The 18169-nt window shown below is 39.6% G+C and overlaps 1 protein-coding gene across 1 annotated transcript in view; it reads left to right on the forward strand.

Annotated features, from left to right (window-relative positions):
- The window catches only part of csmd3a (CUB and Sushi multiple domains 3a), a gene marked incomplete at both ends in the record, with an annotated part of 567839 nt that overhangs the window by 425134 nt on the left and 124536 nt on the right, over positions 1–18169 (forward strand). The window contains 4 exons of the mRNA XM_079838157.1: positions 2112–2300; positions 9245–9430; positions 10994–11188; positions 15065–15238. Coding sequence (XP_079694283.1) covers positions 2112–2300; positions 9245–9430; positions 10994–11188; positions 15065–15238 — 744 coding nt within the window. The remainder of the gene's footprint in view (positions 1–2111; positions 2301–9244; positions 9431–10993; positions 11189–15064; positions 15239–18169) is intronic.

Raw genomic sequence — 18169 nt, forward strand, 5'->3', positions numbered from 1 at the left:
CCAATTGTTTTGGGTGTTCATATACCAAGTACCAATATAGTCACCAAGTTTCGGACCATTCCGATGAAGCTACGATTTTTAACATTTTTTATTTTTAGAAATTCGGGTCAGAAGTGACCGAAGATCCCCAGAGGGTTAAACTGACAGAGTGTGTCTGCTTCCCGAACAATGCTAGGAAGAGTTCCAGAGTTTAGGAGCTAAATAGGAAAAGGATCGAGCGCCTGCAGTTGATTTGGATATTCTCGGTATGATCAACTGGCCAGAGTTTAGAGAGCGCAGTAGACGTGATGGAGGATAATATGTTAAGAGCTCGCTCAAGTACTGGAGATGAACCATTTAGTGCTTTTGCAAGATTTTAAAATCTATGCGATGTTTAATAGGCAGCCAGTGCCGTGTTGACAGAACTGGGCTAATATGGTCACACTTCCTGGTTCTAGTAAGAACTGGAGCTGCTGTGTTTTGGACCAGCTGGAGTTTATTTATTAAGCGAGCAGGGCAACCACCCAGTAGAGCATTACAATAATCTAGAGCAGGGGTTTTCAGGGCCGTAAAGGAGTGACAGGGGGTCCGTGATAAAGTCTGGAGAAAAAAACATGAAAAAATGTAAATAAATAATTATGATTAAAATGAATAAATTAGTGATTTAATGTTAAGTTAACAAATAAAACATGCACAAAAATAAGTAAGTAAATAAATGATTGAATGGTAAATTAACATATGATACAATTTTTAAAAGTAAATAAATAAATAAATGAGAAAAAATAAATATAAAAATGTGGAAAATCAAGTAAAACTGTGAATATAATAATAATAATAATAATAACAAAATGATTAAATATGCAAACTTTTTAGAGGAAAAACACACATGTATATGTATATGTATATAAATGGGTTTTTTTATCTAAAAGTTTGCATATTTATTTAATCATTTTGTTAAATTTGTTAAAAATGTTTTTGATTAAGATAAATAAATAAGTGATTAAATGTTAAATTAACATAATAAGTTATTAAATAAATAAATGATGGAATTAACAGTACATTCTTATAGTGAGTAGAGAAGATAAATAATAAAGTTACTTAAACTAATGTTAGATATATAATAATATATATAATAATTTATTTAATTTTATTAATCGGGTGTTATAAAAGACAGATGTCTTTTAATTTTCAGGACGGGGGTCCCTCACACGAGGATGTTCATATTTGGGGGTCCGTTGGATCTAAAAGTTTGACAATCCCTGATCTAGAGCTCATGAACACATGAACTGACTGTTCAGCCTTTTGCATCGAAAGCATGTCGTAGTTTAGAAATACGTTTACATCAGGAACATTTACATCAGGAACATCAGGAAAACTGCAGTATACTGAAATTGTGTCGTTTTTAAATGAATGACGGCATGAGGAAAATAACTTTTGGGAAACCACTGATGAAATCCACAACCTTCGACATAGTATTTTTTTTTTTAAATCTATATTTATATCTAGAAATCTAAAGGATAGAATAATAGAAATAGGAAATTCTCGTCTAATGCTCAGAAACTGCACATATTTCAAACAAATATTGGGACAATACATAAATACAATGCTAGATGAAAACCAAAATAGAAATAGAAATTCCAAAATGTGCATTAAAATGCTGGTTTGAAGTGGATACATGCAGAAAATAACCACCATGCATTACCACAAATCAGGATTTCCTTGAAGAGAATACGTACTTCCAAATGTTAAACTCCATATACTTGAGGAGGTTTTAGTCAGACTTGAATTGCTGTTTTGCGTCTGAAGCATTGTGTGTGATGAAGCCCGTTGAATGTGTTTTCAAACCCAGCTCACGTCATTATTTTACTGTATTGTTAAAGCTGTAAAGAAACGACTGTGTGGATCCTCCTGGGAAGCTCCTCACACATTCAAAGTCCTAATTATGATGTGTAGGAATACAAAACAGCAGATGCATTGTGCCATTTCATATCTCGGTTACATTAAAGCCATTTTGAATTCATGAATTATGCCTTGTAATGCATCTGATAATGCACATTGTATTGCTCATGATGATTGTGGAGGATGGCGGTGGTTTATCAGTGTGTAATGGCGGCGCTGTCCTCTGGTCGCAGCGATGTACTGCAGCACACCAGACTCTCCGCAGCACGGCTTCGTTCTCAGCCAGACGGGCGGCCATCTCAACAGCGTCGTGCGCTGGGCCTGCGACCGCGGATACCGGCTCATCGGGAAGAACACGGCGGCCTGCCGGAGAACCCCGTTCGGGAATCTGGCCTGGGACGCGTCTGTGCCGGCATGTCAAGGTGTTTTTGCAATCACTTACACACACTTATTGTTTGCTTTATATATATATTAGTGCTGGGAATCGGTAATTTTTTTTTTACTGATTAATCGCATTTTTCTGCGATTAATCGCGATTAATCGCAAGTTTTTAATATTGTAATAATTTATGTTACTCTCCAAATTAATTTAGAAACAATTTAAAGACAGTATATTTTAAATATGTGTTGTATTGTCATGTTTTTATGAATGAAGGCCAGTATCACTGAAAGATACCAATTTCAACATTAGGCTTTAAAAAAACAACTTTTAATTTGACTTAAAACAATCTTTACATAAACCCATTATAATAAATGTGCCGGCATGTCAAGGTGTTTTTGCAATCACTTACACACACTTATTGTTTGCTTTATATATATATTAGTGCTGGGAATCGATTAAAAAAAATTAACTGATTAATCGAATTTTTTTCTGCGATTAATCGCAAGTTTTTTGTATTGTAATAATTTATGTTACTCTCCAAATTAATTTAGAAACAATTTAAAGACAGCATATTTTAAATATGTGTAGTATTGTCATATTTTTATGAATGAAGGCCAGTATCACTGATGTCTCTATGAAACATTAATGACGTTATATTACAGTATAACTGAAAGCTCCCAATTTCAACATTTATTAGGCTTTAAAAAATTACTTTTAATTTAACTTAAAACAATCTTTACATAAACCCATTATAATAAATGTGCCGGCATGTCAAGGTGTTTTTGCAATCACTTACACACAGTTATTGTTTGCTTTATATATATATTAGTGCTGGGAATCGATTAAAAAAATAATTAACTGATTAATCGCAAGTTTTTAATATTGTAAAAATTTCTGTTACTCTACAAATTAATGTAGAAACAATTTAAAGACAGTATATTTTAAATATGTGTTGTATTGTCATGTTTTTATGAATGAAGGCCAGTATCACTGATGTCTCTATGAAACATTAATGATGTCACATTACAGTATAACTGAAAGATACCAATTTCAACATTTATTAGGCTTTAAAAAAACAACTTTTATTTTAACTTACAACAATCTTTACATAAACCCATTATAATAAATGTGCCGGTGTTGTTGCAATCACTTACACACAAACTTATTGTTTGCTTTATATATATATTAGTGCTGGGAATCGATTAAAAAAATAAAATAATGAATCAAATTTTTTCTGTAATTAATCGCAATAATCGCAAGTTTTTAATATTTTGATATTTTAATCATTTCAGTTACTCTCCAAATTAATGTAGAAACAATTTAAAGACAGTATATTTTAAATATGTGTAGTATTGTCATGTGTTTATGAATGAAGGCCAGTATCACTGATGTCTCTATGAAACATTAATGATGTCACATTACAGTATAACTGAAAGCTCCCAATTTCAACATTTATTAGGCTTTAAAAAACTACTTTTAATTTAACTACTTCTTAATTTAACTAAACAATCTTTACATAAACTCATTATAATAAACGTTATTTTACCTGTGGCCTTCCCTGTTAGACATATACGAAATATAATAGTTATCTGTAGTAGTGCCTGCGCGGATCAGTTTAATGAGGCATCTACGTATATATATATATGATCGCGGCAGTATTTTGACCTTATTCGCCGGAAGTTATGGCGCTGGGAATACTAGATGACATTCGTCTGATAAGAGGTAAAAAAATAACACAAATACTGTTGGTTTTCTCACAGAAAGCGATGGTTTGGTGTCTTAAGACATCAGTGTGTCGCCATGGTTTAATGAGGATTCATATGTGTGTGTTTTTACTCTCATTGCTCTCATCCTCTAAAATCTCCCCATTGACATCATTATACGACTATCACACTGTTCAACATCTTCATTTGTGTTCTACTGAAGAAACAAACACACCTACATCTCTGATGCCCTGAGGGTCAGATCAACATCAACATTTAGTTTTTAGGTGAACTATCCCTTTAACTGTATGAAGAAACGATGGAGCAGATGGTTCAAGATCACATGACCATATTGTGTTATGATTCTGAAAACAGTCCAGGAGGAGAATCTGCCAAAAGAATAAACAAGATGACATATCTGAAGGTTATTTGTTTATATTTTGAACTTGTAGTTTGTGAAACGGTGGACTGGCGCTTGCTACATAAGAGAGGTTATCATTATACGTCAATGTTAATATAATAAGCATAAATTAAAAAGGGGGTTGTGGGGAGTGAATAACAATAATTCCTATTCTGGATGAACTATTTCTATGTTTTGTGTGTTTAAGGCGATTCATTAATCTGAAGACATCTGCGTTCGTATTTCATACGTTTTATTTTCAATTTTTGGCTGATTTGGAATATTGTTGAGACTGAATTGTTGTTGCAGGTTTTGTCAGACGCCAACATCACTGATCAATCCACTCTGTATGCTAATTAATACAGCCAAATGAGGTTTGCTTTCTGTTTAGTTTTAATAAGAGCTCCGCTGTTTTGTTGGGTTTATTTGATTAGAATCTGAGCACTCAGTAATTGGACATCGTATTGTTCTTACAGCACTTTTTCCATGTGTTTAATTACAAATGTTTGCCATGCTGGCAAATTAAAGTCCTGCTTGCTCACGATGACCATTTTGAGACCTTCCTTTCAATGTTATATATATATATACACACACACACCGATCAGGCATAACATTATGACCTAATATTGTGTTGGTTCCCCGTCGAGGCATGGACTCCACTAGAAGGTGTGCTGTGGTATCTGGCACCAAGATGTTTGCAGCAGATCCTTTAAGTCCTGTAAGTTGCGAGGCGGAGCCTCCATGGATTGGACTTGTTTGTTCGGCTCATCCCACAGATGCTCGATTGAATTTGGAGGCAAAGTCAACGCCTCAAACTCGTTGTTGTGCTCCTCAAACCATTCCTGAAGCATTTGTGCTTTGTGGCGGCGCATTATCCTGCATTACCAGGCCACCTTCTTCCATTGCTCCATGGTTCATGACCCTGTGGCCGGTTCTCCACTGGTCCTTCATTTCCCCTCTGGCCGGTTCTCCACTGGTCCTTCATGACCCTGTGGCCGGTTCTCCACTGGTCCTTCATGACCCTGTGGCCGGTTCTCCACTGGTCCTTCATTTCCCCTCTGGCCGGTTCTCCACTGGTCCTCCATGACCCTGTGGCCGGTTCTCCACTGGTCCTCCATGACCCTGTGGCCGGTTCTCCACTAGTCCTTCATGACCCTGTGGCCGGTTCTCCACTGGTCCTCCATGACCCTGTGGCCGGTTCTCCACTGGTCCTTCATGACCCTGTGGCCGGTTCTCCACTGGTCCTTCATGCCCCTGTGGCCGGTTCTCCACTGGTCCTCCATGACCCTGTGGCCGGTTCTCCACTGGTCCTCCATGACCCTGTGGCCGGTTCTCCACTGGTCCTCCATGACCCTGTGGCCGGTTCTCCACTGGTCCTCCATGACCCTGTGGCCGGTTCTCCACTGGTCCTCCATGACCCTGTGGCCGGTTCTCCACTGGTCCTTCATGACCCTGTGGCCGGTTCTCCACTGGTCCTTCATGACCCTGTGGCCGGTTCTCCACTGGTCCTTCATGACCCTGTGGCCGGTTCTCCACTGGTCCTTCATTTCCCCTGTGGCCGGTTCTCCACTGGTCCTCCATGACCCTGTGGCCGGTTCTCCACTGGTCCTTCATGACCCTGTGGCCGGTTCTCCACTGGTCCTCCATGACCCTGTGGCCGGTTCTCCACTGGTCCTTCATGACCCTGTGGCCGGTTCTCCACTAGTCCTCCATGACCCTGTGGCCGGTTCTCCACTGGTCCTTCATGACCCTGTGGCCGGTTCTCCACTGGTCCTTCATGACCCTGTGGCCGGTTCTCCACTGGTCCTCCATGACCCTGTGGCCGGTTCTCCACTGGTCCTCCATGACCCTGTGGCCGGTTCTCCACTGGTCCTTCATGACCCTGTGGCCGGTTCTCCACTGGTCCTTCATGACCCTGTGGCCAGTTCTCCACTGGTCCTCCATGACCCTGTGGCCAGTTCTCCACTGGTCCTTCATGACCCTGTGGCCGGTTCTCCACTGGTCCTCCATGACCCTGTGGCCAGTTCTCCACTGGTCCTTCATGACCCTGTGGCCGGTTCTCCACTGGTCCTCCATGACCCTGTGGCCAGTTCTCCACTGGTCCTTCATGACCCTGTGGCCGGTTCTCCACTGGTCCTCCATGACCCTGTGGCCAGTTCTCCACTGGTCCTTCATGACCCTGTGGCCAGTTCTCCACTGGTCCTTCATGACCCTGTGGCCGGTTCTCCACTGGTCCTTCATGACCCTGTGGCCGGTTCTCCACTAGTCCTCCATGACCCTGTGGCCGGTTCTCCACTGGTCCTCCATGACCCTGTGGCCGGTTCTCCACTGGTCCTCCATGACCCTGTGGCCGGTTCTCCACTGGTCCTTCATGACCCTGTGGCCAGTTCTCCACTGGTCCTTCATGACCCTGTGGCCGGTTCTCCACTGGTCCTCCATGACCCTGTGGCCGGTTCTCCACTGGTCCTTCATGACCCTGTGGCCGGTTCTCCACTGGTCCTCCATGACCCTGTGGCCGGTTCTCCACTGGTCCTTCATGACCCTGTGGCCGGTTCTCCACTGGTCCTCCATGACCCTGTGGCCGGTTCTCCACTGGTCCTTCATGACCCTGTGGCCGGTTCTCCACTGGTCATGACCCTGTGGCCGGTTCTCCACTGGTCCTTCATGACCCTGTGGCCGGTTCTCCACTGGTCCTTCATGACCCTGTGGCCGGTTCTCCACTGGTCCTTCATGACCCTGTGGCCGGTTCTCCACTGGTCCTTCATGACCCTGTGGCCGGTTCTCCACTGGTCCTTCATGACCCTGTGGCCGGTTCTCCACTGGTCATGACCCTGTGGCCGGTTCTCCACTGGTCCTTCATGACCCTGTGGCCGGTTCTCCACTGGTCCTTCATGACCCTGTGGCCGGTTCTCCACTGGTCCTCCATGACCCTGTGGCCGGTTCTCCACTGGTCCTCCATGACCCTGTGGCCGGTTCTCCACTGGTCCTTCATGACCCTGTGGCCGGTTCTCCACTGGTCCTCCATGACCCTGTGGCCGGTTCTCCACTGGTCCTTCATGACCCTGTGGCCGGTTCTCCACTGGTCCTTCATGACCCTGTGGCCGGTTCTCCACTGGTCCTTCATGACCCTGTGGCCGGTTCTCCACTGGTCCTTCATGACCCTGTGGCCGGTTCTCCACTGGTCCTTCATGACCCTGTGGCCGGTTCTCCACTGGTCCTTCATGACCCTGTGGCCGGTTCTCCACTGGTCCTCCATGACCCTGTGGCCGGTTCTCCACTGGTCCTTCATGACCCTGTGGCCGGTTCTCCACTGGTCCTTCATGACCCTGTGGCCGGTTCTCCACTGGTCCTTCATGACCCTGTGGCCGGTTCTCCACTGGTCCTTCATGACCCTGTGGCCGGTTCTCCACTGGTCCTTCATGACCCTGTGGCCGGTTCTCCACTGGTCCTTCATGACCCTGTGGCCGGTTCTCCACTGGTCCTTCATGACCCTGTGGCCGGTTCTCCACTGGTCCTTCATGACCCTGTGGCCGGTTCTCCACTGGTCCTCCACTTTTGATAGAGACTGACCACTGCAGACCGGGAACACCCCACAAGAGCTGCAGTTTTGGAGATGCTCTGACCCAGTCTCTAGCCGTCACAATCTGGCCCTTGTCAAACTCGCTCAAATCCTTACGCTTGCCCATTTCTCCTGCTTCTAACACATCAACTCTGAGGACAAAATGTTCACTTGCTGCCGAATATATCCCACCCACTAACAGGATATCATCAGTGTTACTCACTTCATCTGTGATCGGTGTATATATGCTTTGGGCAAGATCCGACATTTGATTAATTATAACCTGAAAGAAAATTAGCAGAATTAAAAAAGATAAAGATTTAAAGTGAGGGATTGACAGTTGAAGACGTCATTAAGGAGCTGTTTTTTGTTGTTTGAGGGACAGACTGACAAACCTTAAAACAATTACTTGACTAGTCGATTTTGAAAATAAGTAGTTTTGCACATGTAGGGAAAGTGAAGACACTCAGTGGGGATTGAATCAATGGCATTGACCTCTGCTGGAAGGTGTGTGTGCATCAATGCTTTGCTCCCATCACTTGTGTGATTGGATTTAGTGGAGAGGTTAACAAGGAAACTGAGACGAACTGCCATTGTGTTACAGAAAGCATCTGAAGTTCACGGGTGGACATTTCTACTATTTTTGATATAATAATTGAGAAATGGACAGAATTAAAGAACAAAGTTTGGGAAATAATTCATAATATATTCACTACCCCTCAGAGAGTTATTTCAGATTTCAACAAATCAGAAGTAAATTGTATTATATCATTCCTGAGGGAAATAACAGGTTATTATGCATTCACATTATTTGCATTTGCAGCTTCAACGTCTTTGTTTACGCTCTTTAAATCCGTATTTTTGATTTAGTTTATCTGTGAGGCATGTAATGCACGCCGTGTATTTCCGCTCTGAACAGAATATATAACAGGAAAAATGCATTTGCAAGACTTTTTGATTTCAGGAAGTTGCACCATCGAAAGTTACTCGAGTCTGGAATCAGACGCTCCACAACTTCTCTCAGAACTTCTCAACATAATGCAAATCCAGTTTTGTTTTTGTTGGAAACAGTTGCAAATCAATTTCTTAATTCCCAATCATCTGTATGCCTACTACTTCAATAAAGCCATGTCCTTAAAGGTGAATTATGTAGAAGTATGTTTTTTTAAAACACACTGTAACAGATGGAGAGTTTGGGGGTACTTAATAGTCCACACGCAAAAAAAGCTGCTTTGTTTTTGTAATGCCACTAGCGTCGCATAAACTACATACTATAGCTTTAATGTAATTTCATGTTCTTTGCTTATGGTTTTGATTTTCCAGCTGTGTCCTGTGGGACGCCGGTGGCCCCTGTGAATGGAGGCGTTCTGGCTGCTGATTATTCTGCAGGAACACGAGCCACCTACTTCTGCAACGACGGCTTCCGGCTGTCCTCTAAAGAGGTGACCAGCACTGTGTGTCAGGCCGACGGCACGTGGAGCACACACAATAAAATCCCCCGATGCACAGGTGAGAGCAGACGCCCTGATGTCCAAAGAGCACAACACTTCAGGGTAAAAATGAAGATATTGAAAACATGTTGCCTTGAAATCAAAACGGGAGTTGAGGCAAAACAATCTTACCAACCACAAACGTCTGAACGGTAGTGTGCCATAAAAGTATTAAAGGGTTCATAACACACACAAACACACACACGCACACACACACACACACACACAGTCTGTTGTTAATCTTGAGTATCTATAGAGTAGTGTAGATCCTTCACACACACACACACACACACACACACACAGTCTGTTGTTAATCTTGAGTATCTATAGAGTAGTGTTGATCCTTCACACACACACACACACACACACACACACACATACACACACACACACACACACACACACAGTCTGGTGTTAGTCTTGAGTATCTCTAGAGTAGTGTTGATCCTTCACACACACACACACACACACACACACACACACACACACACACACACACACACACACACACACGTTTGTTTTTGTGAAATGTGAGGACATTCCATAGGCGTAATGGTTTTTATACCGTACAAACCGTATTTTCTATCCCCTTACACTGCCCCTAAACCTACCCATCACACACACACACACACACACACACACACACACACACACACACACACACACACACACACACACACACACACACACACACACACACTGCCCCTGCCCCTAAACCTAGCCCTCACAGGAGACTGTGCAGTTCACATTCTGTGAAAAAAAACTCATTCTGTGTGATTTATAAGCATTTCGAAAAGTGAGGACATGGGGAACATCCTCATATTTCTCCCTCTTTTTGTAATACCCATGTTATTATACACATTTGTGTCCTGATATTTCACAAAAACATGCCCACACACACACACACACACACACACACACACACACACACACACACACACACACACACACACACACACACACACACACACACTCACACACGCACACACACACACACTCACACACGCACACACACACACACACACACACTCACACACACACACACACACACACACACACTCACACACACACACACACACACACACACACACACACACACACACACACACACACACACACACACTCACACACTCACACACACACACACACACACACACACTCACACACGCACACACACACTTCTTTAGTGACATTGTTGATCTTGTGTCTAAAAACACGCCAGCGCCGTCGACGGCTCCCGTAACCCGAACGAAGCTCGATGATGGACACGCTCTCGCTCTGGGTGATGTGTGTGTGTGTGTGTGTGCTCATCCGGGAGAAGTGCCCATATAAGGAATTCCACCCTTTATGATGTCATACAGGGCCATACTCGAAAAAAACTTTCAGAAACGTGTTCTAATCCGGAAGGAGTGTGTCTGGTTTTGAAATGTTGTCCATGTTTATCATGAGAATCAAATCTTGAACAGTGTCAATAAGGCAGAAATAGCATTTAGAGATAGCATAAAAGTCTGAAAGTGTTTGTGTCAAAGTGCATTGTGTTTTAACGTGGTGTTTTGACCCTGCTGTGCTGATTTCCTCTCAGTGGTGGTGTGTCCCAGCATCGGCTCCTTCACCCTGGATCACGGCAAATGGAGGATCGTCAACGGCTCTCGTTACGAATACGGCACTAAAGTAGCCTTTACCTGCAGCCCCGGCTTCCACCGGCTCGGCCCCGCCCACATTCACTGTACATCCAATGGGACGTGGAGCTGGAGGAACGAGCGCCCCCGCTGCAAGAGTGAGTTGTGTGCTTCAGTCGTACTAATGCCGTGTGGACCGGGACATGCTCGGCTCTCTGGCCTTGTTCGGCCGGCCGCCTTCAGGTCAGATGTGCTAATGATTCTGTCAATGTGTCCTGAAGTGTGAAGGATTAGCAGCTTGTGCAGCGCCTCGTTAGAAACACAATCCGATCGCATTTCCCGCAATTCTATTGGGAGGGAAACGTGCAGAATTCTGCAGAAAGGGTTTTAATATTCATTCAAGCAAGTGGAAGCAAATTAGTATGCGTCATAACTTTGAAAGGTTTAATGTGAGGATGTTGACAGTTCTGTTAGGTGTGCATTATGTTTACTGTTAGCTATAGCAGATTATGAGGAGAGAGCTTTGTGCAAGCAGAAAACTTCCCATAATTCTCTCATGGAAATGATCAAATGCATAAAGCATCATTAGGTTTCATCCACTTATTTTACTGTGGAATTTGGAATATTGCATAAAATTGCATGCAAATACTGCATGCAAATAATATATAATGTAATAAATGTAATATAATATGTATATATATATAATATTCCAAATTACATGCAATATTCCAAATTACATGCAAATATTATGTAATAAATATCATATATCATATTATACATCATATCTCATATCATATATCATATATCATGAATCATATCATATCTCATATCATATATCATATATAATATCATCTCATATCATATATCATATCTCATATCATATCATATATCATGTATCATATCATATCTCATATCATATATCATATATAATATCATCATATATCATATATCATACATTTCATATCATATTTCATATCATATCATATCTCATATCATATATTTCATATCTCGTATCATATCTCATATCATATATAATATATCATATCTCATATCATGTATAATATATCATATATGTCATATCTCATATCCTATCTCATATCATATCATATCATCATATATCATATCATATCTCATATCATATCTCATATCATATATCATTTATAATATAATATCTCATATCATATCATATATCATATCATATCTCATATCATATATTTCATATCATATCTCATATCATATATCATATATCATATCATATCTCATATCCTATCTCATATATAATCTCATATCAAATATCATATATCATATATCATATCTCATATCATATCTCATGTATCATATCTCATATCATATCAATCATATCATTATTTGCACTCAATATTTGAATGCAATTTTATGCAATATAATACATATTTTTGTGAATGTGCATAAACTGCGGCTCTAAATGGCAAATAATGTATTACATTTTGTGACTTTCTCAGTTGCTTCCATTATATTTCCATTATTATTTTGCTGCAGTTTTGTGTTGATTTTGGGATGAAAATGCTGCCTTAGTTGCAAATAGTTTTTCTAATATTGATTCCTTATTGTAAATTTTTTTACATGACTTAAATTCACACATGCGTCCTTAAATGGCAACCTCAAACTGATGAACTCTATGGGTTCAATGAGTGGAAACGGCTCTTTCAGCTCACAGTCGCACTTTAAATAAACCTCAGGAGACATAGAGAAAGAAATATGAAATGAATGAATATAAAAGCTGTAATCACGTCATGTGAAATCATGCATGGTCACTGCATAATGAAACAAATCTGGGCTGGTGCATTCTCCTCTACAGCTGTAGGCTTCAGAGGTTATCAGATACAGACATCGTGATGAATGTGTTTATGACTCCATATGAGAGACACAATCCAACATTAGAGGCGCTTTATGACTGATGGCGTCTGACAGAGCAATTGACAAACACAACAACAGTCAGAGAGAAGATGAGGAGAAGCTGAAATCAGAAGTGTGTTCACATCCCCATTCAGCTGCTTTAGGATCAGTTCTGGACTTCCCCAGACTCAAACGGTCATCAGTTCTGTTAAATCTGTATCAAACAAAAGATTATTCTGAAAAAAAATAAATAAATCCATTCTTAAATAAAGATTGAGTAGCTAAACGAAAAGATAATACGTCTTGGTTTCTGAGAAAAAATATCAAAACTAAGTGAGTTTATTCTTAAGTATCTGCCAATGGAGTAAAAAAAAAACTTAGAGTTTACTATTCTTACATTTTCATAAAATATTATAATTATGATATATATTTTCTTGTTTTAAGCATAAACTCGCTTAATTTCTCAGAAAACAAGACTTATTACTAATCTTGCTTTATGAATGTTTAGATATTTGTGATTGAAAATAAGACCATATTACCAGTAGCTTTATTCATATTTTGAATTAGCTTTTATTTTTATGTTCATAGTTTATTTTTATTTTATTAGTCTTTTTTAATGTTGCTATTTATGTTTACTTTATTATTTTTATTTCAGTTTTAGTTTGTATTTATTTCCAGTTCATTATTTTAGTGCTTCAATTTAAACTTAAATACGAAATGTTGCCTTGGCAATAAACTGAAATGTTTATTTTTATAAATATTATAATTATAATATAATTTTTTTCTCGTTTAAACTCGCTTAATTTTGATAATTTTCTCAGAAAACAAGACTTATTATCTTGTCTTTTTCTAAGCTTGATTTATGAATGTTTAGATTGAAAATAAGACAATATTACCAGTAGTTTTATTAATATTTTGAATTAGCTTTTATTTTTATTTTTGTAGTTTTCATGTTATTTTTAGTTTCATTTTAAGTCCTTTCATTATGTGCTTTTGTCATTTTATTATGTTTTTAATGTTGCATTTTTATTATTATTTTCTTTGCATTTTTATTATTATTTTTATTTCAGTTTTAGTTTGTATTTATTTCCAGTTAATAATTTTAGTACTTCAATTTAAAAATATTTCAGTTTATTTCCAAGGCAACATTTATCATTTGTTTATTTTTATGAATATTATAATATTATATAATTTTTTTTTCCATTTTAAGCGTAAACTTGCTTAATTTTGATAGTTTTCTCAGAAAACAAGACTTATTATCTTGTCATTTATCGAATCTTGAATGTTTAGATATTTGTGATTGAAAATAAGACAATATTACCAGTAGTTTTATTAATATTTTGAATTAGCTTTTATTTTTATATTTGTAGTTTTCATGTTATTTTCATTTTAATTCCTTTCGTTGTGTGCTTTTGTAATTTTTTTTTAATGTTGCATTTTAAGCTTAATTTATTCTTATTTCAGTTTTAGTATTTGTTTATTTCCCGTTAATAATTTTAGTGCTTCAATGTAAACACATTACCAAGGCAACATTTATAATTTGTTTCTTTTTATGAATATTATAATTATAATATATATATTTTTTAATTTTAAGTGTAAACTTGCTTCATTTTGATAGTTTTCTCAGAAAACAAGACTTATTATCTTGTCATTTATCTAATCTTGAATGTTTAGATATTTGTGATTGAAAATAAGACAATATTACCAGTAGTTTTATTAATATTTTGAACTAGCTTTTATTTTTATATTTGTAGTTTTCATTTCATTTTAAGTCCTTTCGTTATGTGCTTTTGTATTTTTTTTTTTATGTTTAAGCTTAATTTATTCTTATTTCAGTTTTAGTATTTATTTATTTCCAGTTAATAATTTGAGTGCTTCAATGTAAACCCATTACCAAGGCAACATTTATCATTTTCAATTAGTTTAAGTTTTTCAAGCTTTATTATTTCAATGAACAGAATGTTTTTAGTTTTAATTAACGATAATAACCTTGAAAATGACACAAGGAAGGCAATTTTGTACTTGAACTTTAGTTACTCAACAGCGAACCTGATGCTGTAAACGTTTTTAAGACTGAGATTTAGAGGTAAAGATGTTTTCCTCGTGTTGATGAGCGTTTATTGGGAATCACAGTCGACTCATTGTGTCTCTTTCTGCAGTCATTTCCTGCGGAGAGCTGCCCACTCCTCCTAATGGAAAGAAAATTGGGACGCAGACGACCTTCGGAGCGACCGCTATTTTTACCTGCAACTCGGGCTTCATCCTGGTGGGCTCGACTGTACGGGAATGCCTGTCCTCGGGTCTCTGGAGCGGGACGGAGACACACTGTCTCGGTAACACCACACACTCGCCTCTCTCAACACATCAGACCGCATTAGCATCGCTCTGACCTTTTAATGGAGAACGGGTCCTGGAAGGCCATCAAGGGTTCAGTGCCATTTAGGCTGGATTCCCATAGCAACAGCGCTTTTCATTTTGAGCTTCTCCTGTATCATCACATGCAGATGAGAGTTAGTGAGCTAAAGCATCGCTATTATTCCTTCTCAGAAACCGTCTTTTGACCTTGACAGAGAAGCCAGTGTTTCTCAGTGGGGAAAAAAGCCAGCTAAAATTAAAAAAAAGTCATTTAAAGGTGACATATTATCTCCCTCTTTACAAGATGGTGTCCCCAGTATGTGTGTGTGAAGTTTCAGATCAAAATACCCACAGATCATTTATTAAAGCTTGTCAGATTTGCCCCTATTTGTCTTTGAGCAAAAACACAGCTTTTGTGTGTGTCCCTTTAAATGCAAATGAGCTGCTGCTCCCCGCCCCCTTTCCAGAAGAGGGCGGAGCCTTTACACGAGCTTCAGATACTCCATCAACAACAAAACAGGCGCATCTTTCTCCACACCCAAATAAAGGCAAATCTGACAAGCTTTAATAAATGATCTGAGGGTATTCACACACATTCTGGGGACGCCAGAGATTTATATTACATCTTGTGAAAAGAGGCACTATAGAGCTACTGAGGTCATGTGACCCGTTCTGTTTACGGCGCCATTTTGAGTTTCAAGGCAATGGAGTTCACTGCGCACTTTAATTCAAAAGACATAGACTTAATATATCAAACATAGCAGATCCCTATAATGCCCCGGGTGCTTTTCACGTGTATAGATAAAGGATTTTTTTATGAGTTAATCAAAAAAAATTATGTAATAAATCGCGATTATTTCGCAAGTTTTAATATTTTTGGAGTTTTTAATATTTTGATATTGTAATAATTTCAGTTACTCTCCAAATTACTGTAGAAACAATTTAAAGACAGTATATTTTAAATATGTGTTGTATTGTCATGTGTTTATGAATGAAGGCCAGTATCACTGATGTCTCTATGAAACATTAATGATGTCACATTACAGTATAACTGAAAGCTCCCAATTTCAACATTTATTAGGCTTTAAACTTTTAATTTAAGTGAACTTAGAACAATCTTTACATAAACCCATTATAATAAATGTTATTTTTACCCATGGCCTTCCCTGTTAGAAATATACAGAAATATAATAGTTATCAAACATCTTTCACTGCATAAATAATAAATGAAATATAGAATAATCATCATTAAAGCTACACTTGTGTCTGTTCCCGTTGTTCTGTGATGAACATTAATGACAGACATCATCAGTGCTACTGTCACTTTAAGAACAGCCGCTGACGAACATGACGTGGATCTGATGCGCTGTCCTGCGCATCTCATTTTCTCACGTTCATTTAAGACGTTATTTAACTCATTTAAGACTCCTATTATGAGACTATGAGACTCCTAATACTCGACAAAACTGGCATTTTGGCTGTTGTTATTGTTTGTTGAAGAGCGAAAGAGAACTCGATGTGTGCACGAGACTGTCGCAAATCTTTCTGTGCGTCAAGTGTGTGTGTGTGTGTGTTTGTGTGTGTGTGTGTGTGTTTGAACTCCCTATCTTCCTAGGTGGTGAATATACACTCACCTAAAGGATTATTAGGAACACACACTAATACTGTGTTTGACCCCCTTTGGCCTTCAGAACTGCCTTAATTCTACGTGGCATTGACTCTACAAGCTGCTGAAAGCATTCTTTAGAAATGTTGGCCCATATTGATAGGAGAGCATCTGCAGTTGATGGAGATTTGTGGGATGCACATCCAGGGCACGAAGCTCCCGTTCCACCACATCCCAAAGATGCTCTATTGGGTTGAGATCTGGAGACTGTGGGGGCCATTTTAGTCCAGTGAACTCATTGTTATGTTCAAGAAACCAGTTTGAAATGATTGGAGCTTTGTGACGGTGCATTATCCTGCTGGAAGTAGCCATCAGAGGATGGGGACATGGTGCTCATAAAGGGATGGACATGGGCAGAAACAATGCTCAGGTAGGCCGTGGCATTTAAACCATGCCCAATTGGCACTAAGGGGCCTAAAGTGTGCCAAGAAAACATCCCCCACACCATTACACCACCACCACCAGCCTGCACAGTGGGAACAAGGCATGATGGGTCCATGTTCTCATTCTGTTTACGCCAAATTCTGACTCTACCATCTGAATGTCTCAACAGAAATCCAGACTCATCAGACCAGGCTACATTTTTCCAGTCTTCAACTGTCCAATTTTGGTGAGCTGGTGCAAATTGTCGCCTCTTTTTCCTCTTTGTAGTGGAGATGAGTGGTACCCGGTGGGGTCTTCTGCTGTTGTAGCCCATCCGCCTCAAGGTTGTGTGTGTTGTGGCTTCACAAATGCTTTGCTGCAGACCTCGGTTGTAACGAGTGGTTATTTCAGTCAAAGTTGCTCTTCTATCAGCTTGAATCAGTCGGCCCATTCTCCTCTGACCTCTAGCATCAACAAGGCATTTTCTCCCACAGGACTGCCGCATACTGGATGTTTTTCCCTTTTCACACCATTCTTTGTAAACCCTAGAAATGGTTGTGCGTGAAAATCCCAGTAACTGAGCAGATTGTGAAATACTCAGACCGGCCCGTCTGGCACCAACAACCATGCCACGCTCAAAATTGCTTAAATCACCTTTCTTTCCCATTCCGACATTCAGTGTGGAGTTCAGGAGATTGACCAGGACCACACCCCTAAATGCATTGAAGCAACTGCCATGTGATTGGTTGATTAGATAATTGCATTAATGAGAAATTGAACAGGTGTTCCTAATAATCCTTTAGGTGAGTGTATAGGTTTAAACAGTCTGGTTTTTAATTATTTTATAGATACCAATGCTAAAGCCGCTCTAGCGCTCCCG

The sequence above is a fragment of the Gobio gobio genome (assembly GCF_949357685.1).
Source record: "Gobio gobio genome assembly, chromosome: 15".
NCBI classification, from domain to species: domain Eukaryota; kingdom Metazoa; phylum Chordata; class Actinopteri; order Cypriniformes; family Gobionidae; genus Gobio; species Gobio gobio.